Source organism: Pipistrellus kuhlii, unplaced genomic scaffold (genome assembly GCF_014108245.1).
Source record: "Pipistrellus kuhlii isolate mPipKuh1 unplaced genomic scaffold, mPipKuh1.p scaffold_m20_p_9, whole genome shotgun sequence".
Lineage (NCBI taxonomy): Eukaryota > Metazoa > Chordata > Mammalia > Chiroptera > Vespertilionidae > Pipistrellus > Pipistrellus kuhlii.
Window position 1 is genome coordinate 314,603 of NW_023425595.1, and position 21,520 is coordinate 336,122.

The 21,520-nt window shown below is 58.9% G+C and overlaps 1 protein-coding gene across 2 annotated transcripts; it reads right to left on the minus strand.

Moving 5' to 3' along the window:
- Nucleotides 1–3,407: 3,407 nt before the first annotated feature.
- CUNH11orf24 (chromosome unknown C11orf24 homolog) lies at nucleotides 3,408–13,039 on the minus strand. 2 transcript variants are annotated; one of them, XM_036426277.2, is made up of 5 exons: nucleotides 12,875–13,039; nucleotides 7,931–8,110; nucleotides 5,829–5,994; nucleotides 4,435–4,885; nucleotides 3,408–4,254 (listed from the first exon to the last, which is right to left on the minus strand). In XM_036426277.2, exons 3-5 carry the CDS (start codon nucleotides 5,902–5,904, stop codon nucleotides 3,594–3,596), a joined length of 1,188 nt encoding a protein of 395 aa, XP_036282170.1. In that variant the 5' UTR covers nucleotides 5,905–5,994; nucleotides 7,931–8,110; nucleotides 12,875–13,039; the 3' UTR covers nucleotides 3,408–3,593. The 2 variants fall into 2 exon arrangements, with proteins under 2 accessions (XP_036282170.1, XP_036282171.1); XM_036426278.2 differs by having other exon boundaries at nucleotides 3,408–4,228; nucleotides 4,421–4,885.
- Nucleotides 13,040–21,520: the final 8,481 nt, after the last annotated feature.

Below are 21,520 nucleotides of genomic sequence, written 5' to 3' on the forward strand. Positions count from 1 at the left end.
GGTCGGGGCTCACGTGGGTTCGGGGCTCACGTGGGTTCGGGGCTCACGTGGGGTCGGGGCTCACGTGGGGTCGGGGCTCACGTGGGGTCGGGGTTCACGTGGGGTCGGGGTTCACGTGGGGTCAGAGCTCACGTGGGGTCGGGGCTCACGTGGGGTCAGGGTTCACGTGGGGTCAGGGTTCACGTGGGGCCGGGGTTCACGTGGGGGGGGGGCTCACGTGGGGTCGGGGTTCACGTGGGGTCGGGGTTCACGTGGGGTCAGGGTTCACGTGGGGTCGGGGCTCACGTGGGGTCAGGGCTCACGTGGAGTCAGGGTTCACGTGGGGTCGGGGCTCACGTGGGGTCAGGGTTCACATGGGGTCGGGGTTCACGTGGGGTCGGGGCTCACGTGGGGTCGGGGCTCGCGTGGGGTCAGGGTTCACGTGGGGTCGGGGCTCACGTGGGGTCAGGGTTCACATGGGGTCGGGGTTCACGTGGGGTCGGGGTTCACGTGGGGTCAGAGCTCACGTGGGTTCGGGGCTCACGTGGGTTCGGGGCTCACGTGGGGTCGGGGCTCACGTGGGGTCGGGGTTCACGTGGGGTCGGGGTTCACGTGGGGTCAGAGCTCACGTGGGTTCGGGGCTCACGTGGGTTCGGGGCTCACGTGGGTTCGGGGTTCATGTGGAGTCAGAGCTCACGTGGGGTCAGAGCTCACGTGGGGTCGGGGCTCACGTGGGGTCGGGGTTCACGTGGGTTCGGGGCTCACGTGGGGTCAGGGTTCACGTGGGTTCGGGGCTCACGTGGGGTCAGAGCTCACGTGGGGTCAGGGTTCACGTGGGGTTGGGGCTCATGTGGGGTCGGGGCTCACGTGGGGTCAGGGTTCACGTGGGTTCGGGGCTCACGTGGGGTCAGAGCTCACGTGGGGTCAGGGTTCACGTGGGGTTGGGGCTCATGTGGGGTCGGGGCTCACGTGGGGTCAGAGCTCACGTGGGGTCAGGGCTCACGTGGGGTCAGGGTTCACGTGGGGTCAGGGTTCACGTGGGGCCGGGGTTCACGTGGGGTTGGGGCTCACGTGGGGTCGGGGTTCACGTGGGGTCGGGGTTCACGTGGGGTCAGGGTTCACGTGGGGTCGGGGCTCACGTGGGGTCAGGGCTCACGTGGAGTCAGGGTTCACGTGGGGTCGGGGCTCACGTGGGGTCAGGGTTCACATGGGGTCGGGGTTCACGTGGGGTCGGGGCTCACGTGGGGTCGGGGCTCGCGTGGGGTCAGGGTTCACATGGGGTCGGGGTTCACGTGGGGTCGGGGCTCACGTGGGGTCGGGGCTCACGTGGGGTCAGGGTTCACGTGGGGTCGGGGCTCACGTGGGGTCAGGCTCCAGCTCCAGGTGAAACTCAGCAGCGAGGGGAGCCCGCCCTTCACAGAGCTGCCTGTGGGGAGCAACGCCAGCGGGCCTGGAGCTCAGGACACAGGATGACCAGGGCGGCCGGGAACACCGCCTTCCCGGCCAGGCCAGTGCGAACGCAGCACCTGCCGTCCCCGGTGCAGACGGCTCAGGTGCGCGGGGGAGGGAGAAGCAGGGGGCGCGGGCTGCTCACAGCTCGGCTCCGTCAGCGGAGGCCGGAGAGGGGGAGGGCCCCGGGCCCGTGGGCCAGCCAGTGGGGACAGACGGGCCGAGGACGGGCGAGGATGGCGTGGAAGTTCTGACCGCTTCTCCCCACCTGTGTCCTCTCCATCCTGGCTCTCACATCATCTCAATCCATCTGGGAGTTCCTCTCCTGGTCTCCATCCTGGGCCTCCTGAAACCCCTTTGTGGAGGAGGGAGATCTTAAATGAGAGGAACTGTTACCAGGCCTGGCTCAGGGGGCCTCTGCGAGGGGGACCAGGGTCAGACGGAATCCGTCTCGCCCTCGGGCTTCTGGGTAGAGCAGGCGTGGCCGCCCCTCCCCCGCCCCCAGGTCCATGACGGATGCTATTCCGTTTCCCCGTGTCACAGTGAGGCAGCCGAGCTCCAGCACACGCCACGCTTGCTCTGGGCGGGGAGCGGCAGCTGCAGGCCCGGCCTGGGTGCCCAGCCTTGGGTGCCGCCCGTCCGCTCTCGCCGCCTCGGGCAGAGAAAGGCCCGCCCGCTCACACGTGACGGCGACCGAGCCGTGCGGTCCGAGCGCGCGCTCGCCCTGGGAGCCTGCGTGCGGAGGGCCTGGTGCCTTCACCCTCCTGGCGTTGTCCAAGGGTCAACTCCGGTTAGAGAGCCGGGCTTACCGGCTGCGGCCCCAGGGGTGGGTTGTCCCCTCGGTGCCGCAGTGGACATGTCTTTAAAATGGGAGGGAAGCCCTAGCCAGTTTGGCTCAATGGATAGAGCGTTGGCCTGTGGACTGAGGGATTATGGCACATGTGTCAAACACAAGGCCCGCGGGCCAAATCCGTCCCGCCAGGCCTTGCAATGTGGCCCGCACCGCGCTGTCATCACTGCACTCCGCTGCGTTTCCATCACAATGACAGTTTATGACTGTTCAGTAAACCATTCGGCCCGCGATTTAGGCTGGATTTTAGATTTTGGCCCCTTCTCTGATTGAGTTCGACACCCCTAGATTACGGGTTCGATTCCAGTCAAGGGCATACGCCCGGGTTTCAGGCTCAATCCCCAGTAGGGGGTGTGTAAGCAGCAGCCAATCAATGATTCTCTCACCATTGAGGTTTCTCTCTCTCTCTCTTCCTCTCTGAAATCAATAAAAATAATTTTTTAAAAAATAGAACGGGGAGGGAAGCTGATCTCCCGGGCTCGGGGAGTGCAGTGCATTCCCTGCGTTAAGCAGGACGGCAGCCAGTGCACAAGGACACCGTGCGGCTCTGAGGGCCACTGGGGTTGGGAAGGAGGAGCCAGGAACCCGGGCAATTGTCCTGCCGAGGGGAGCAGGCCTGCACTCTCTGGGGCCCGGGGCTCCCAGGATCCAGGTGACCCGGGTCGAGGTGCTAATGACCACCTGAGGGGAGTGGGCACAGTGCAGGGCCACTGCGCCTGGGGGCTCAGCAGTCCCGGCTGACCTGGCTACAGCGTGTGGCTCAGGGGCGGGCCACACGGTGGTGCACTTTCATGCCCAAATCAAACTCCACCCGGCTCACCGCCTGATGGTCCAGGGGGAGAGGGATTAAAAGGGCAGACTCCACATGGCACCAGAGACCCCTCCGCTGAGTGTGGGCGGGACTGGGCACAAGAGCGAAGCCCAAGGAAGCGGCCTGGGCACAGCAGAGTCCGGGGCCTCCTGTACCTGCGAAGCTCCCCTTGGCGAGTGGGCGGGCCACATCAATGGGGAGACACCATCTGAATGAGAAGCTGATTACCAGCACTCCCTTCCCGCCCCATCCCGCCTCATGTCACCACCCCAATCACTGCCTGTTCCATCGACAGGATCGATCATTTACAAAAATAAATATGAAAAGAAAGCAGCAGCCTTTTAGTGACGTGACCGTAAGTGAATGTGTTTGAACGTCTGGCGGATCTCCTGAATTGCACCAAAGGGTTTGGAAGCACTTGGTTTGGTCTCAGAGGGAACAGGGAAGGAGGGGAGGGCCCAGCCCCCGAGGGTCCAGCTGGAGCCGAAGGCCGGCCTCGGCCGCTCACATTTCCGAGTCCGCGTACATCCCGTTGATCAGGTAGTCCACCTGCGTGTAGTCCTTCTTCTTGTAGTTCTCGTAGGCCTGCAGCGCAAACTGGACCATGACTGCAAAGAGCAGGGCCACCCCCAGCAGGAGCATGGCCAGCAGCGCCCCTCTGTTCACCGGGGACAGGGGCAGGACCCTGGTGGTGACCGCCACGTACTGGCCCTGGGTGCTGAGCTGGCACGAGTCCGTGGTTGGCACCTTAGGGTCCCCTGAGCTCCCGGGGGTGGGCCCGGTGGAAGCAGTGCCCCCTGTGGCCTCAGGCCGCACCTGCTCCGGTGTGGAGGGCGTGGTGGCCCCCGTGGGCCCCCATGTGGATGAAACAGTGCTTGGCAGTGTTGTGGGGGACGTGGCCTCCACCCCAGGTGTGGGGCTGGCATGCGGCACAGGAGCTGGCACCGTGCTGGCAGCTGGCCCCTCGGTGGTCACCGCAGTGGTGGACATGGAAGCCATGGAAGGGGTGGGCTCTGGGGTTGTGTTCTCCAGGGGCGGGGTGGGGCTACTTGCTGTGTCTGCCACGGGTCGGGCAGTCGACGGCTGGGTGGTGGGACCTTGTGTGGATGTGTTAAGTGAGTGGGGACTGGTGGGGAGCGCGTGGGGACTGGTGGGGCTGGCTGTGCGGAGCTCTGGGCTGGCTGTGGGGAGCGTGGGGCTGGCTGTGGGGAGCACGGGGCTGGCTGTGGGGAGTGTGGGGCCGGCGGTGGGGAGCGTGGGACTGGCTGTGGGGAGCACGGAGCTGGCTGTGGGGAGCACGGAGCTGGCTGTGGGGAGCGTGGGGCCGGCGGTGGGGCCGGTTGCGGAGTGGCGGGGGGTGTGCTCAGTGGGTCTCTGTGAGCCCCGGGCGCCGCCTGCACTTGTTGTGGAGGCGGCAGCAGTCTGCGTGCTGGTGGCCAGCGTGGTCCGAGGCGCTGCGGTTGGCAATGTACCGTTGCTGGGTGCCTGGGTGTGGGGCGTGCTGGGAGCGGCCGTGGACGCCGGGGGTGGCCGTGTGGACGTCGGCGTGGGCACCCTGGAGTCCGTGAGGTTGGCGGGACCCGCGGCAGCTGCTGAGGTGCCCACATTGGTCCCGGGGGTCCTCCCTGCTGTGGCTGCAGGGGAGCTGTGGTTGGCTCCCGAAGTCTCTCTGGCCGCCGTGACAGGAGAGGGCGTCGTCATGGCCTCGGAGGTTTTGTTCAAGATGCTGCCAGTCGTTTCCCTGGATGTGTTTTTTGTGACCAAGTCAGCCTGCGTCTGGTTGAAGGCCACGGGCACTTCAGGTCAGAAAGGAGAGAGAAAGGCACGGTCAGGGGCGGCTGGCGGCCTCGCTGGCCTGTGTCCTGGGCCCAGAGAGACCGGGGAGGAGTGTGCACAGCTCCCCCAGCACCTCGCTGCCACACCTGGCCCGCGGCCCACCCCAGGGGCAGCTGGCACGTTGGTCTTAAAACTGCTCTGCAGTCCTAACCGGTTTGGCTCAGTGGATAGAGCATCGGCCTGCGGACTGAAAGGTCCCAGGTTCGATTCCGGTCAAGCGCATGTACCTTGGTTGCGGGCACATCCCTGGTAGGGGGTGTGCAGGAAACAGCTGATTGATGTTCCTCTCTCATCGATGTTTCTAACTCTATCCCTCTCCCTTCCTCTCTGTAAAAATCAATAAAATATTTTTAAAAACCCAACAACAACAAAAAAACCTGCTCTGCCCTCTCTGAACCCCAAGCCCATGGAAGATTTAAGAGCTGCACTCTTGGATCCAATCCCCAAAACAGCAGACAGGGAGCGTCTCCCGGCACTGGTGTGACTCCTCATTGAACTCTCAAACAACGTGGCTTACAGAGCAGATAACCCGCCGCCCGGGTATTCCCACCAGGGACCTCTTGGCTTCCTGAAGGCTCTGCAGCTGGATGCCGGGGGGCGGGGGGAGGGCTGTCAGAGCGGCAGCAACCAAGTGTCTGAGGTCTGAGTGGACAAACTCTCAGCAAAGCCAGGCTTGAAGTAAGGAGGTTTGGCAGGGTCAAGCCAGAGACCGGCTCAGGGCGCCGAGGCCCGGCCCCCCGGGGGCTCCTCCCCTCGCAGGGCCTGGAGAAGCTCCGTCCAACAGTCTCGCCCAGCCTGGCCCCGTGGAGCTGGGGCTCCCCGCTCTCCGCCGGGGCGCGCAGACACCCCTCGGGCTCAGGGTGCGCTGGGCCTGGGCAGCAATCTCCCAGCGTCCTCACCCACCTGGACCCCGGGGTGCCACCCGGCTCTCGGAGAAGGACAGGGAGGAAATGCAGGCGAGCACCAGGGCTGTCCACATCTTGTGGGCGAGCCGGGAGCAGGGCTGGCGTCCGGAGGCTCCCAGCCTGCTCTCAGGCTGCTAGCGATGCCGGCGACGTGGCCGAGGGATCTGCGATCGAGAGAAAGGCGTCCGGTCAGTAACGCGCAGCCTGGCCTGGGTACAGTGCTGCGCCGTGTGCAGGGCTCTGCCTCGGTCTGGCGTGCCAACAAGCCACGTGCCTGGACCAGGCTGGCACCCAGGAAGAGCACGCCGCGTCTCCGCCACGGTGGTTAGTGATCTCACCAGGGCCCCTGTGTGATGGCTTAAAGCACTTCCTGTCCCCGTTCCCTAGGCCTTCGGTCTCCCCACGGGGCCCTCACCGTGCGGGTCCTGAGTTCCATGGAGCCGAGTCCCAGGAGGGAGCCGAGGGCACGGAATGAGCATCCCGACGGCCCTGCAGCCAGGCCGCTCAGTGACAGCAAGGCGATGTCCCCCCCATCGGCACAAATGAATCCCCGCTGCCCTGGTCCACTTCCCCGCCCCCAGCCCACAGCTGCCCCAAAGATCCTGGCAACCCACAAAGTGGACCCTGCCTCCATGGCTCAAATCCCTCCCTCCCCAGACGACACCTAAGCTCCTTAACACGGCCCAGGCGGCCTCCAAAGTCTGGCCCCACTGGCCTCTCCGCTACCCTCGCCACCGTCCCGGGCACAGGACTACCTGCTGTGCCCCGTGCAGAGCCTGGCTCGGCCGGCAGCCCACAGGCAGCCCGAGCAGCACAGAGGGATGTTTGTGGGGCCGCCACGTGGTGGCTTTCTGCCCGCTGTGATCGGTGGGGACTGTCGTAGGCTGGTCCCAGGACCGCAAACCCCATCTGAGCACAAACTCTCGTGGAAACCGGCACATCCCCTAGTGCTCCTGACCCCTCCCCGCGACTCGCTGACTTCCTCTCACTCATCCTGCACTTGCCCTCCAGAATCGTCTGCGAGGGCTCCTGGCTCACAGGTTGGAAGGTTCCTCGGCCCTCCGACCCGCAGGTCCGCAACTATCTTCTGGAGAGCAAGGGCATGCTTTGTTTGGACAGAACAGTGGGGGCGGGGAGAGGAGAGAAGAAACAGACGCTGCCATGAGAGGGAAGAATCGGAGTGAAGGTCCTGGGCAGGAAGAACTCGCTCATCCACCCCCCATCCGCCGAGGCCGTGCAGCTGGGCTCTCGGTAAATGAGTGCCTTTAGACGGCTCTCCCCGGCCAGTCACATCTGGGCACGCGTGGCCCTGCGCCTGAGCCCGGGGCTGGGTGCCCTGGGGTGGGATGAGGTGCCAGGGCTTCCTGGATGCACCCCAGGCCTCAGGCTCGATGTGCCCTCGCTACAAACCTCTAGAGCAGAGCTGGCAAACAGCTCCTGTGACGAGCTGGACAGCAAATGTTTGAGGCTCTGCGGGCCTCGGGGCCGCGGAGGATCTGTGCCCGATGGGCGCGGCCGGGCCCCACTAAAACGTTGTTTGCAGAGCCAGGTGGCAGGCAGCCCGATCGCGCAGTGAACGTCGGGTTCTTAGGTGCAGGGAGAGGCTGGTCGATGTGCCGAACGGATTTCCTCCTCCCCGCCTTGCCCTGGGCCAGGCGGGGACCGTCTCCCTCCTGTCCTGGGATGGTGTCCTCCCAGAGCCGCTCCTGCCATGAGGCCCCCCCCCCCCCCCTCACCGCGGCTCAGCCAGGCGCTGTGCACGGGAGCTCCCACACCGTTACGGCACGGCGACACAAGCCCAGAACCTTTTGTGGAGACTGGCGTTCGTGTCCCAGAAACAGACGAAGGCCGCAGGCGACCACACGGCGCCCACCTGTCCCCGCCTCTGGACCACCCTCCTGGAGGATCTCAGAAGGCAGAACCTCACAGGGCAGAACCTCTGGCGTGAAGAGCCACAGTCCGGGCCCCTCCTGGATCCTGGGAGGCTCGGGCCGCTGGGCCTGCCTGTCTTTCCTTCCCCTGGAGGCTCCCTGAGCTTGCACAGTCCCCTCCGAGCTCCCTGTGCGTCCCCAGCAGGGAACCCGGCCCTCGGACACTCACCAGGGGCGGGCGCTCAGGGCCATCGTCCCGCTCGGAGGGCTGCAGGCTGGCGCGGCGTGCTGGCCAGGCGCGGTCCGGATCTGCAGGCGAGCGCAGCTGCGGGGGGCGCTCCTGGGCCGCGGCATGCTTTGCGGAACGGGCGGGACACGGGCCGAGGCTCCAGCCTGGTAACTGTCGCATCTAGGGTTTGGAGAAGAGAAAATACTTCTTAGGAAATGCAGGAGGAGAACAGTCGGTGAGGAGGGAGGCACCCAATGGGCAGCATTCGGCAAGTCAGCTGGGAAAAGGAGACTGTGTATCAAAACTTTCCCTGGCACGGCTTGGGGGCAGCACTGTCTCCTGCCCGAACTCCTTCTCAGGAAGCGACTGGACAGGTGTACAACGGGGAGATCGTGAAGATGTTCATCGCGGCGCTATTTATAATGGTAAAAAATCAGAATGGTTACGTAAAACACGGCCCCATCCACATATAAAATGCTATGGCAGCCATTAAAACACACACAAATGTCTACTTATTGCCATGGGAAGGTGCCCAGCATGGAACGTGAAGTGAAACAAGCAGGTCACACACAGAACACACACCACGATCCTGTTTTTGTCTAAGCAGGAATAGTCAAGTGGTCTGGGAAGATTTATACCAGAAAGTTCATAATGGTTATCCCTAGGGAACAGATTTACAGGTGATTTTCATTTTATACTCAGATTTTATTTATTTATTTTTTTAACAAGCTTGTATCACTTCTGGGAAACACTCTGAAAGGCTCCAGTGAAAGAAAGCAATGTCTGGCCCTAGCTGGTTTGGCTCAATAGACAGAGCGTCCGCCTGCGGAGGACTGAAGGGTACAGGCCTGGGGGCGTGCAGGAGGCAGTTAATCAATGATTCTTTTATCATTGATGTTTCTCTCTCCCTCTCCCTTCCTCTCTAAGATCAATTATATATATACATATATATATATGTATATATGTGTATATATATGTATATGTGTGTGTATATATATATATATATATATATATGCGGCCTACAGATTGCTATATATATAATGTCTGATTTCCTTCAAGTACTTTGAGCTTCCAGGCCCATCTGATATAGTTTCCACGGGGACACAGCCTTGGACCACAGGACAATGTCTATCTACACAAAACCACACGCCTGTGTCCGTTGGGTTCTGTTGTCAAAGTTCAGCCAGATGGCATGTCAAGATAGGTGTCCTCGGTCTGCCCTGTGTCTGCTCTCACAGCCCCTACTCCTTGGTACGTATAGTTTTTCCAGCTTAGAGTAGGGACTGGGGTCCCTCGGATTTTATAATTTAGAGAAACTTTATCATTTACATGACAGGAGATGAATATTTTTTTATAAGAGCCAACCAAAACGTTAGAGGAACCCAGGGATACGACAGCAATGCAAAGATACTGATCAGCACAAATGACCCTCCCATCGCCGAGTAGTTCACGCAAGCTCGGGACATGAACTCATCACCTCCTACCGTGGCTGCCATTAGCAGGTGGGGATGCCTGAGGACCATCGTGGGCCCACTCCCTCACACAAATGCCCACCTATGTGCACACACACATACATGCATAGGCACACACATGTGAGCACGCAGTCACTCATGCGTGCACATAGCTGCTTGCATATCCATTCACACACAGCTACACAAACGTGCACACTGCCACAGGCATACATATGCAGTCATACCCATGCATGTGTACAATCACTCACACAATTAACACACACAAGGCCAGTGCACACACGGAGCATGCCTGTCAGGCTCTATCAGGCAATTCCACAAGATTCTCCGTAACTTCTGCCGGGCACCATCGCTGCCCCTCCCTCCCAGCCGGTGGGACTGCGGGTCCCTCCCTCAGAACCGGGAACTGGCCGCGGCGCAGAGTCCAGAACAGGCCCTTGTTGTGCCGTGACTTCATCCCTCTGGTATGGTCCTGCCTCCGCTTTCCAGCAGCCTACTCGCAGTGTCAGGATTAGTTTGTGGGGTCCTGCGCTAATCTGACTCAGAGTAGACAAGCCATTCATAAGATTGAAAACAGCAGTTTCCCCTGCAAAGGCTTCCGTGAACCTTAAAAGAGGGTCAGGCCGGTTATTCTCACTTACAGATCAAGCTCTCAGACTCCGTAAAGAGACCCCTGGGCAAGAGGGACATAAGCAAGAAGGAATGACATTAGGATTGAGGGGGAGGGAGACCAGGGCAGACAGAAAGACAGGTGAGGCTGGAGCTGGGAGTTCCCCCCTTTCAGGGGTCAGCTCCCACAAGTTCCGCAGAGAAGGGGCAGTACCCCCACGAGCCAGGTGTCACTCCATCCAAAAGGCAGCCCCATGCCTGGCCGGCCTGGCTCAGTGGTTGAACACTGACCTAGGAACCAGGAGGTCACAGTCAGACTCCCAGTCAGGGAACATGCCTGAGTTGCGGACTTGATTCCTAGTTGGGGGCATGTAGGAGGCAGCCCATCAGTGATTTTTCTCTTTCTCCCTTCCTCTTGAAAACCAATAAACACAGTTTTATTTTGTTTTTAAAAACAGAGCCCCAGACGGCTCTTTTTTTAAAAATATATTTTATTGATTTTTTATAGAGAGGAGGAGCGAGGGATAGAGAGCTAGAAACGTTGATGAGAGAGAAACATCGACCAGCTGGCTCTTGCACACCCCCTACCAGGGATGTGCCCGCAACCAATGTACATGCCCTTGACCGGAATCGAACCTGGGATCTTTCAGTCAGCAGACCGACGCTCTACCACTGAGCCAAACCGGCTTCGGCCCCAGATGGCTCTTGATGCCAATTTCCTGATCCTGTTCTGGCCCTTGACCTTGTGACACCTCTCAACACCTCCTGTCTCCGATGACCTGTGCTCCCAACCTCGGCTTGGTTTTAACTCTTTCACGAACCTATTTGTTAGACGCAGGGTGCTGTGCGCAAGTCATGTGAAATCGGACCGCAACACGCTCGATCCCTTCTTCTGGCTTACACAGGCTCCTAAGACCCAACACAGCGATCCTCAGGCGTGGTAAGGGTCTACACCTGTTACCTCACATTCCATGGCTCTGGCAATACTGACCGAGCAGCAGTGACATGACCCCAGTCCCCACTCCAAGCTGGGAAAACTACACAGACCAAGGAGTAGGGGCTGTGAGAGCAAACACAGAGCAGCCCTATCTTTTTTTTTTTTTTTTTTTTAATATTTATTTATTTATTTATTTATTTATTTATATTGATTTTTTACAGAGAGGAAGAGAGAGTTAGAAACATCGATGGGAGAGAATCATCGATCAGCTGCCTCCCGCACACCCCCTACTGGGGATTTGCCCACCACCAAGGCACATGCCCTTAACCGGAATCGAACCCGGGACCCTTCAGTCCACAGACCGACGCTCTATCCACTGAGCCACAGGGCAGCCCTATCTTGACACGCCACCTGGCTGGACTTTGATAACAGAACCCAACGGACACAGGCGGGTGGTGGTGTGTGTGTAGACATTGTCCTGTGGTCCAGAGGCTGTGTCCCCGTGGCACACGGGGAGCCGGAGCAGTGGATATTGTCTTAATGACCTCGATTGCTTCCGGGTTTCTGGAAGTTTTGATATCACAATGAAATGCTGATCAGCAGCCTAGTTTTTGTTCCCAAGGTGCCTGCGTGGCACGTTTGGCACATAAGCAGAAGAATCGGTATTTTAAGTACTTTCCTTGCCGATTTATTGAAATTTTAGAGATGTTTCCTTTGGGGAGAAAACAGTACATTATAGGCAGAACTGTAAGTGCCACATCTATGTTTGATGGCAGACGTGGTGGATGCTGACTCCTCACTTCAGCCTAACAGTTAAATGCACACACTTTAAGCAGCCACCAGCCCCACACGGAGGAGGGAGGTAAGTAGATGGAAAAGTACAACCCCTCCCAGGTAGAACACTCCCCGGGCCCATCCTGGCCCTCGGAGGACCTTTCCGTGCCCCGCCTACACGGGAGTGTCCCAACGTTCCCGTCTGCTGCTCCCCAACTGAACAGCCTGGGCCTCTTCTCTGGTTTGGGATCCCCTGCCTCCCGCCTCTCTGCGGGGCCCCCATCCATGCTCCTTCTGGAGTCTCAGCTCCCAACCGATTCCTTCTGTTCCTTCCTCTCCCCCCATTCCCTGTCAGTGTGGCGGAAAAGGGGACCCCCATACTGAAACTGACAAGCTCAGGGGAGGCCAGCACCTGCAGGCCCCACAAACTCAGAAACTGAAAGTAACCACACAGGATGGTCTGAACATAAAAATCCCCAACCAGAAGTGGGTTATGGCGGCGGCATGTGCCAGGCCTGTAGTTTCCTTGACCCGTTGCTTTAAGTGAGCCGGTCTACTCTTTTTACATCCAAGCTACACACCTACAGAGTGTGTCCGTGCCATTTCCTTTCCCAGACAGCTCTGGGCACACCCGCCCGCCAGAACACAGAACCGTCCTTGTGATCTTGCTGCCCGAACACGGTCTGTGTGAATGGTAACTGGCTAGCCTGCGCCCACCGGTGTACAAGTACGTCTGTGTCTGTCCCGTGTTCTTTTCCTCCGGTCCCAGACGTTCCCCCGCTTTGCTTTCTCCTGCCCCCTTCACCTGCCCCCGATGAATTCCATGTGACCCTCCTCAAGTCTCCTCCTTTCAGCTGCAAACTGCCCTCCTCCAGAGCATGTTCTCAACTCCGGGGGATTTTGCTTCCCAGCAATTGTCATCAGTTTGGCTCGTGTAAACTCAGAAAATCCCTTATAGGTTTGGACGTTTCTTAGTGGACACCTCCCATCCTCATCCCCTGGCACCCGGTGCCCCCACTCACGTTTTCTCTTCCTGCCCTGCTCTGCCTCTCGTGCCCCATTCATTCTCCAGCCCCTCACCGCCCTCCCTCCGCCCCAAGCCCCCGTCCCGGCGGCCGCGGCCACAGCATCCCGACGGCAGCGCAGGCCTCTTACCCGGGCGCGGCGGGCCTGCGGCGGCCGGGCGGCCCTCGGACGGCGCGCGGCGCCCGCGGTCCCGGTCCGGCGTGCGGACGTGGCGGGCAGTGGAGCAGAACCACCCGGAGCCAGAGCGCTCCCGACGGCCGCCCGGGCCCGCCCCGCCCGCCCGCCCGGAAGTGACGTCACCAAGAGGCGTGCCCTGGTAGGCGTGGCCGCCTGGACGGGCACTGGGATCCGCTAGGTGGTGCCTGGCGCCGCGAAGTGCGAGCCAAGAAAGGGGCGTGGTTTCCACATGCCACGCCCACCATCTTTCCCTCTGGCCGGAAGTCTCTGCTCCAGACTGGTCTTTGGCGGAAGTGGTTGGTGCGGGACTCTGCCCGCTTGGATGTGAGCACTTCGCTGCAGCCATCGGCGTGCAGGTCCCGGGGCAGAGGCAGATCAGATGCACCCCAATGGTTTACAGAGAGCCGAGGGGGTGACCCTGCCATAGTCCTGCCCTCCTCTTGCAAACTTGATCCAAACCCTGGGTGCCTGCGTTGGGGAGGGAAGGTTCTTGCCAAGCCTTGTGCTTGGTTCAGTGACTTTCCTGCAGGTTCTGCGTTTTAATCGCTGCTGTGGCACTGTGAGCTACTTCACTCCATTTTACAGGCACTGAAGCTGGGGTGACAATGGGGAAGTGGAGTGTAGGGTTATGCTTATGTCAAAGGTATGCTAGCCTAGATGCACAGGAACAATGGACAGCCTGCTTAAGCCAAAGATAAGCCGTTTGCTAAAGAAGTTGTATGCCTGGGGTGTGACTGTGGACCTGCCCAGTTCGAAATTCATGATCAGGTCTCACCCAGTGAAGTTACTTTCCATAGAAGCTCGTCTTCCTGCACTCATGGGAGTACTCCAAAGGCTTTATTTTCAGACAGTTTTATAACCTGTCTGGTGTTCCTGCACTAGGAGACTAAACCTGGAAGAAAATTAAGATGTACAAAGACAGGATGAGCCCTAACCTGTTTGGCTCAGTGGATGGAGTGTCAGCCTGCGGACTGACGGTCCCAGGTTCAATTCTGGTCAAGGGCATGCACCTTGGTTGCGGGCATATCCCCAGGGGGGGGGGGGGGGTGTAACAGAAAACAGTTGATCGATGTTTCTAACTCTCTATCCCTCTCTCTTTCTCTCTGTAAAAAAATCAATAAAATAAAATAAACAAATAAAAAAGACATGATGAACTCACCAGCTCTGAGCTCTGGGAACACCTGAAAAGCAATTCAGAGCCATCACCACCCTGTTCAACCTCATAGTTTTAAACTGTGTAGAACTTACTCTGCATAGGAATTTGCCGAGACCCAGGCCAGGTGGTAGGGTTTGTGAAGACAATATTTTTTGCTTTCTGTTAGCTTTCATTTTCCCAAGTAGCTCAGATCTAACGTGAGAAGTGCCTTATCTGCATTCACTTCACCTGAGAAAATACACCAAAACATTCAGTTATAGTTCTACTCCTGCCTTCTTCCAAAATCCATCTCTCTGTGTCTGTGTTTCCATTTCCTTCTTGGCAAAGTCAAGGCCATTCTACTCCTAGCCTGAGCCTTCCTTCTCAAGGAGCTCACAGTCTAGAGTGGGGGTCTGCTGGCCATTTGCTTCTGTAAATAAAGTTTTATTGGGAACGCAGTTATGCCACCTGATTTTTATTATCTGGCTGCTTTTGCACAGGGCCAAGTTGAGTAGCTGAGTAGTTAGATTATGGCTCACAAAGTCTAAAATATTTACTGCCTAGTCCTTTACAGAAAAATGGTTGCCAACCTCAGTCCAGGATGTTACTAGAAAGATGAGAGAGAATCATTGATCGGCTGCCTCCCACACACCCCACACTGGGGATCAAGCCCACAATCTGGGCATTGAACTGGGTTCACAGGTGCATGCTCAACCACTGAGCCATGCTGGCCAGGCTGGTTCCTTCACTTTTTATCTGAGTGACAGCAGGCACGAGGCTTAGAATAGACCCTCTGTGCCTCCGTTTCACCATACAGTCATTCTCATGTGGTAGTTTTGTTGTAATAAAGTCTGGGTGAGCACTGATCTATAGAATACTGAACCGATACTGCTGTGTGGGATAAACAAAGCCAGCACTTCCCTTCATGCTCTACCCATTACTGATATTAACTGAAGGTCCATTTTATGCTCTGAACACAAAACGAAGGGCATTTAGTTGGAATGGGGATTGACAAACACTTTCTGTAAAGGACCAGACAGTAAATACTTTAGGGTTTGTAAGCCACACGGTGTGTCTCAGTGGTTGAACGTCGACCTACGAACCAGGAGGTCATGGTTTGATTCCCCAGTCAGGGTGTTCAGGAGGCAACCGATGGATGATGTTTCTTTCTTATTGATGTTTCTATCTCTCTATCCCTCTCCCTCTGTCTCTAAAAAGTCAATAAAAACATTTTTAAAAAAGATTTCTTGGTTTTAGTTTCTGAAATGGCACATATCAATAGATCAAACCCTTGGAGAATTCTTTGAGATCCTCAAGTCAATTTTATGCTCAAAAACCAAGCATTAGCACCAGGGTGTGTGTGTGTGTGTGTGTGTCTGTGTGTGTGTCTGTGTGTGCGTGTCTCTCTGTGTGTGTCTGGCATGACTCTCTGTGTGTAGTATGTCTGTGTCTCTGAGTGTGCGTGTGTGCATGTCCACCTGTGCTGGGATTAGCTTGGACACTTCCCTCACTACAGCCCTCAGTGAGGTCATGATTCCCCTGGGGCATGAGCCCCGGGGCCAGAGCGCCAGGTGGGAAGGAGAGTTATGGCTGCGTTACTTTGGGAGGGGGCGGGGGGGGGGGGGAGAGAAACATGAGGCTCACCTGTTCTTCATGGAGTTCAGAAAAACAGTTTTGTGACATTTAATGGGACGGGGAAATGCTGTTGAAGTTATTATTATTACTATTATCATTATGATTATCATTATTACAAAGCAGGCAGGCACATTCTGGGCCCGTGAGCTTTGCATTGGCTGCTCTTCTGTCTGCAGGTTCTCCCTCCAGACCCCACCTCCCTTCCTGCTCTCCTGGTTTTGTTTGTCTGAAGAGCGTTCCTGACTCTCGTTTTTCCGGGTTAGAACGCCAGGTGGAGGGCATTTTCTGCACTTTGACCACCTGTCTCACTGTCGGCATTCTGTCATGTCCCTCTGGCTGGCTGGAAGCGCTTTCTTGTTGGTGTGCTGTTATCCACTTCCTGGTCCGTGGCTGAGGGTCACTGGGGACGGGGTGGGCAGGCTGGCAACGGAAACCCACCTCGAGCTCTTCCTCCCGGATTCAGCTAACCTGGGGGTGGGGGGGTGGGGAGGACAACTGTCACAGCCTCCTCAGCAGCCCCCACCTTGGTTGAGGGGTTGGGGAGGGGTTGCTATCCCTGGCGGTGCACAGGCGCCCGGGCAGCGGTGTGTGGGGGTTTGTGCAGGACGTAGAAGGCAGAACCTTTGGGCCCCCGGTTCTGAGGTGGGCGTAGGCTGTGGCCCGTGGCCCAGGGCACCTGCTCAGCCTCTCCGAGCCCGTTTCCTTCTCATAAAATGGAGGTGACAACAGTCTCCCTGTGTGGGCAACGTGGATGCTCAATGGCCCGCAGGGATCTGCGGCTGTGCAAGGCCCGCATATGAGAGTCAAGGGCAGACCCTACCCTTCCTCCCTGTCTCAGCGGGTGACTCAGCCTGGGGCCCTCTGCACCCTGGGGCGATAGTTTATACTAATCACCTGGTTATCGTAATTCCCAGCACTACCAAGCCGGGCAACTATTTTCCCCGTTGGCACAGGCTAGAGTAGGGGTGTCGAACTCAATCAGAGAAGGGGCCAAAATCTAAAATCCAGCCTAAATCGCGGGCCGAATGGTTTACTGAACAGTCATAAACTGTCATTGTGATGGAAACGCAGCGGAGTGCAGTGATGACAGCGCGGTGCGGGCCACATTGCAAGGCCTGGCGGGACGGATTTGGCCCGCGGGCCTTGTGTTTGACACATGTGGGCTAGAGAATAGGTCTCCAGCTCGACCGTGTGGCTCAGTGGTTAAGCATGGACCCATGAACCAGGAGGTCACAGTTCGATTCTCAGTCAGGGCACATGCCCAGAGTGTAGGCTTGATCCCTTGTTAGGGTGGGGGGGGGAGGGGAGGTACAGGAGGCAGCTGATCAATGATTCTTTCATCATTGATATTTCTATCTATCTATCTCTCTCTCTTTCTTCCTCTCTCTGAAATCACTAAAAACCGTTATTTCATAAAAAAGAAAGAAAACCAGTCTCCTGAGGTTCCACAACTTGGCCAAAGGCATGCCATGGGCATTCGGCATCCCCCGGAGCCCACGTCCTTCCCTTTTCTCTGACGTGGACAGCATCAGGCGTGTGCGGGTCCTGGCGAGGTCCGTCTTCAGAGATGCCCACCCCCTCCCTGTTTCCACAGCTGCTGCTTCTCTGAAAGCAGCGCTGCGGGCAGAGCCTGGCGGGACTAGATGCTGCTGCCCCCTCGTGGCCGCACGGCTCACTGCAGGACCCGGCCGGGAGCCACTCTGCTCTCCCCCCTCCACAAAGACACGGGGCGTTCGTCGTAGGAAATAGAATAACGGGGTCTGCAGCTCCCCGCTCTGCTCGCTGAGGGGTCTTGGTCAAGCCTGAGATCCAGCCTGCCCGGGGCCTCAGTTTCCCCCTCTGTGGAATGGGCGTCCCCGGGGAACCTAGGACACAGACTTTGGAGGGACACGCCCGGCGGCCTCTGGCCCCGATGGCGCGGCGGGAGGCAGGGCTTCGCCCCTTCCCGGCCCGGAGGACACGAGGTCTGGGTCCAGAGCTGCAGGAGCTGCGGGCTGGGAGGCCGGGCGGCCTTCAAAGGCGCCGCGGGCTCGGCCCCTGCCCGCCTCGATCTTTGGTCGGAGATTTATCGACTCCCAGGGAGGAGGCGCCGTGACCAGCCGGCCAGGAGGGAGGGGCGCGGGCAGGAGGCGCACCGGCCGGGCTCCCGGCCCCGCTGCGCCCCGGATGGGGCTGAGGGCCGAGGCCCCGGGAGGTGCCAGTGACCCCGAGGGCCCAGCCTGGGCTCTGGGAGGGTTCGCTCTCGCCCTGCAGACCCCACCCCGGGGTGGAGGCGCTGCAGATCCTGGGCTGGGTCTCCCCGCGCCCCGCGCTCCCACAGGGACTCAGAGGCGCCCCCAGAGCTCCAGGAGGCACAGCGACCCACAGTCTGTGGGCCGGTTTAGAGCCTTTTATTTTTTTTACCCTGACCACCCATCCTTTTATTAGCTGGCTTTATCATTTGTTAAGGCTTGGCCACACTTGCCAAACATATAAATATTGAAAGTACCACGCAGACTGTTATGACGGGGCCCCATCCGATGGCTCAGAAGAGACCTCCAGAGAGCACAGGCTTGCGTAAACAGGGTGGCCTCGTCCCGCCTTTAAAACAACATCCACCATGCTCCCTATCAGCAGAGCTATTTATAAAACATTTTTTTAAAAAAGATCAGTCGGATATCTCCTGTCTGTTTTTATCTAGAAAAATCCCTCCTCTTTTTTTTTTTTTTTTTTTTTTTTTGTTAATGGCATTGATGTGTGGCAGAGCGGTTTTTCCATGTAAGTGGCAGGCACAGAGTGGGGTCCCGGCTGCTCTTCTGTGCCCACATCCTCGGGTGGGCAATGCCCAGCAGGGAGACTGTTTGCCAGGGACGTTCCCAGTTTTCGCCCTGGCAGTCCCATGTCCTGGGAGCCCCTGAGTTCCAGGCCGGCCTGGACGGTGGTCACCCCTGTGAGCCCTCCGCCCACCTTGAGGGTACAAAAGGGAGTGGGTGGAGTGAGAGAGAGGGGGGCCCTGAGGTGGGTCCCCTCCATCTCAGCACTGAGAAGAGGGGCTTCAGGAAACCGGGGGGCCCTCTGTCCCCTGGAGCTCGGGTCTGGGAGAGGGAGGGGAGGGACAGTGTGTGTGGCTGGTGCTTGCTCCATGCCTCAGAAGCTAAAGGTCACCCACCTTGCTGCCCACCCCCTGGCCAGCCTCGGCCCCAGGCAGGTGGCTGTGTTTCCAGGGCGACTGGTCCCGGGATCAGAGGCCATGTCCACACGGAGCCCGAGGGAGGGAGAATCAACACTGTCAATCCCCCAAAGCTCGAGGGCCCAGGCGGGGCCCCAGGGGCTGCCTCCCGCCCCACACTTCCCGTCCTTAGGTCTCCCCCGCTCCGGCCCGGCTGCTGGGGGAAGAGCAGAGGCGGGCAGCGGCGCTAGGACCGCACAGCCATGAGTTTTGATCCTTAAACGGGAACGGGAACTGCAGCCCCTGAGCTGAGGCTGTTCTGGAATCAGATCCTGCCCCATTTCCCCGTGGAGGAGCAGAGTGGCCAGGGCCTGGGGTTTAGGGGAGAGGCCTGGGCTGGGCGTAGAATGTGGGTCCTCCGTTTTGGAGGCCTTGACCCGGGAGGAGCAGCTTCGAAGAACGAGGTTCGAGGGCTGCAGGATGGGCTCTCCGGGTGCCCGGGTGAGCAGAGCCAGGAGAGAGTGGGTTCCAGGAGCCAGGAAAGGGGGGGGGGGGGATGTCCAAGTGTGAGCTGCTCCAGGACGGCGGGCCGGGCTGGAGCCTCATCCACTGGCCCTCGCAGGCGGCCGCCGGCGGTGAGCAGTGTCCCAGGCACCGGGCGTTTCCGTGGACCAGGCGTGAGGTGCACACGAAGTGGACACGCAGGGCTCTGCGGGGACCAGGCAGACGGCTCCTTCCCCACACGCGGCCGGGCCTCTCCGCCCGGTCTCAGGAGCAGTGAAGTTCCCAGGTCCCCGGGCTAGACAAGGTGAAGGCGGACTCCGCCCCTGCCCCAGCCTCTCTTCCTCTCACACCGGCTCTCCGGTCTCCGTCTCAGTGAGTTCAGCCCGGCCTGACTCCTGTCAAACGCTTGGACATCATCCTGGACACCGTCTCTTCTCAGCCTCGACGTTCCTCTCCACGTCCTTTCTGCCCTCAGGGAGGCCCAGAACCCAACCTCTTCTCGCCATCGCTGCGGCTGCCGTCTCGGACACCGCCATCTTGAACCTGGACCGCTGCCATGGCCGCGCCAGCCTGTTCCTACACGGAGCAGAGATGTTCTGCGCAATGGAAGCCCACGCTCATGCCTCCTCTGCTCCAGCCCCAAGGTGGTCCTCCCGTCTCCCTCCGAGGAGTGTCCTCCACGGCCCTGGGGAGCCAGCCCGCTCCTCTCTGACCACGTCTCTCTCTGCTCGGACCCTCCAGCCCTCCCCGAGCCCCAGGGCCTTTGCACTGGCCTCTCCCGCTGGCTGCAAAGCTCCCTCCTGCCTTCCTCCGGGTCCCAGCACTAATGCCGCTTCCCTAGTGCGTCCTTTCTCACCCCCCGACCTTCTTACTCGCCTTTTTTTCTCTAGAACAGGCCTCGCCACCGGACATGGCCACTGAGGATGGGGTGGGCAAACAACTCAGGGAAGGGCCAGATAATAATAATAATAATAATACTTTTTTAAAAACTATATTTTATTCATATTTTACAGAGAGGAAGGGAGAGGGATAGAGAGTTAGAAACATCGATGAGAGAGAATCATCCATCAGCTGCCTCCTGCACACCCCCCACTGGGGATGTGCCTGCAACCAAGGTACATGCCCTTGACCGGAATCGAACCTGGGACCTTTCAGTCTGCAGGCCAATGCTCTACCCACTGAGCCAAACCGGTTTCGGCCAGAGAATAATTATTTCAGGCTTCAGGGCCCACACCATCTCTGCTGCAACCACTCACTTCTGCCAGCTGGAGGTGACGTGACGTCCTGGACTAGGCCTTCCCTGTCTGACCTCACTTCCCTCCCCCATGCTGGAGTGGGGAGTGGGGGCGGAGGGGGGGGGTGGTCTGTGAAGACTGGGGACTGCATCAGTGGCCTGGGGCTGCTAGAACAGAGCACCCCAGCTGGCCGGCGTACCACCGCAGAACACTGCTCTCTCACGGTTCTGGGGGCCAGGGTTTGAGATGAGGCTGTCTGTGGGGCCGGGCTCCCTCTCAGGGCTCCCAGGAAGGGTCCCTCCTGCCTCTTCCAGCCTCTGGGGGTGCCAGGTCGTGCTGGGCTTGTGGCCGCATCAGTCCAACCTCTGCCTCTGTCTTCTGTCGTCTCCTCCTCCTCCTCCTCCTCCTCCCCCTTCTCCTCCTCTGTCTATCTCCAATCTCCCTGCCTTTCTGTCTGAAGGATCATTGTCACTGGATTTAGGGTCCACTGGGATAATCCAGGATGATCTCTTCATTTTCAGATCCTTCACTGAATTACCCTTGCAAAGACCCTTTGTCCAAACAGGTTAACATGCCCAGGTGTCTGGGATTAGGACGCGGCGTCACTGCTCCGGGGCCACTGTTCTGCCGGTGGCAGGTGTCTTTGCAGCGTGTGAGAAGGGAAACCCTCCATCTGCATGGAAAACAGCACTGCCCGGTGGGTTCTCCCCCAGGGTGAGCCACGGGGCAGGCCACGTGACCAGGAGCGGGCAACTCAGGGCCACAAACTCAGGGCTGATGGCAGCTCTGGGAAGGAGAGGAGCTTGTGGGGAGGGGTGCCTACCTCGAGGGCATGCTGGCACACCTGCCCTCAGGTCAGTCATTTTCTCAGATCTTCTCTTGTCTCAGGTTCCCATCAGCACCCAGAGAGATACCATCACACCCATGTTACACACGAGGAA

Coding starts and splice junctions, on each gene's coding strand:
- CUNH11orf24 (XM_036426277.2), bottom strand. CDS start 5,904: ATGTGGACAGCCCTGGTGCTCGCCTGCATTTCCTCCCTGTCCTTCTCC. Junction 4,886..5,828: donor GGTGGCACCCCGGGGTCCAG/GTGGGTGAGGAC, acceptor TCTGACCTGAAG/TGCCCGTGGCCTTCAACCAG. Junction 4,255..4,434: donor GAGCACACCCCCCGCCACTC/CGCAACCGGCCC, acceptor CCCAGAGCTCCG/CACAGCCAGCCCCACCAGTC.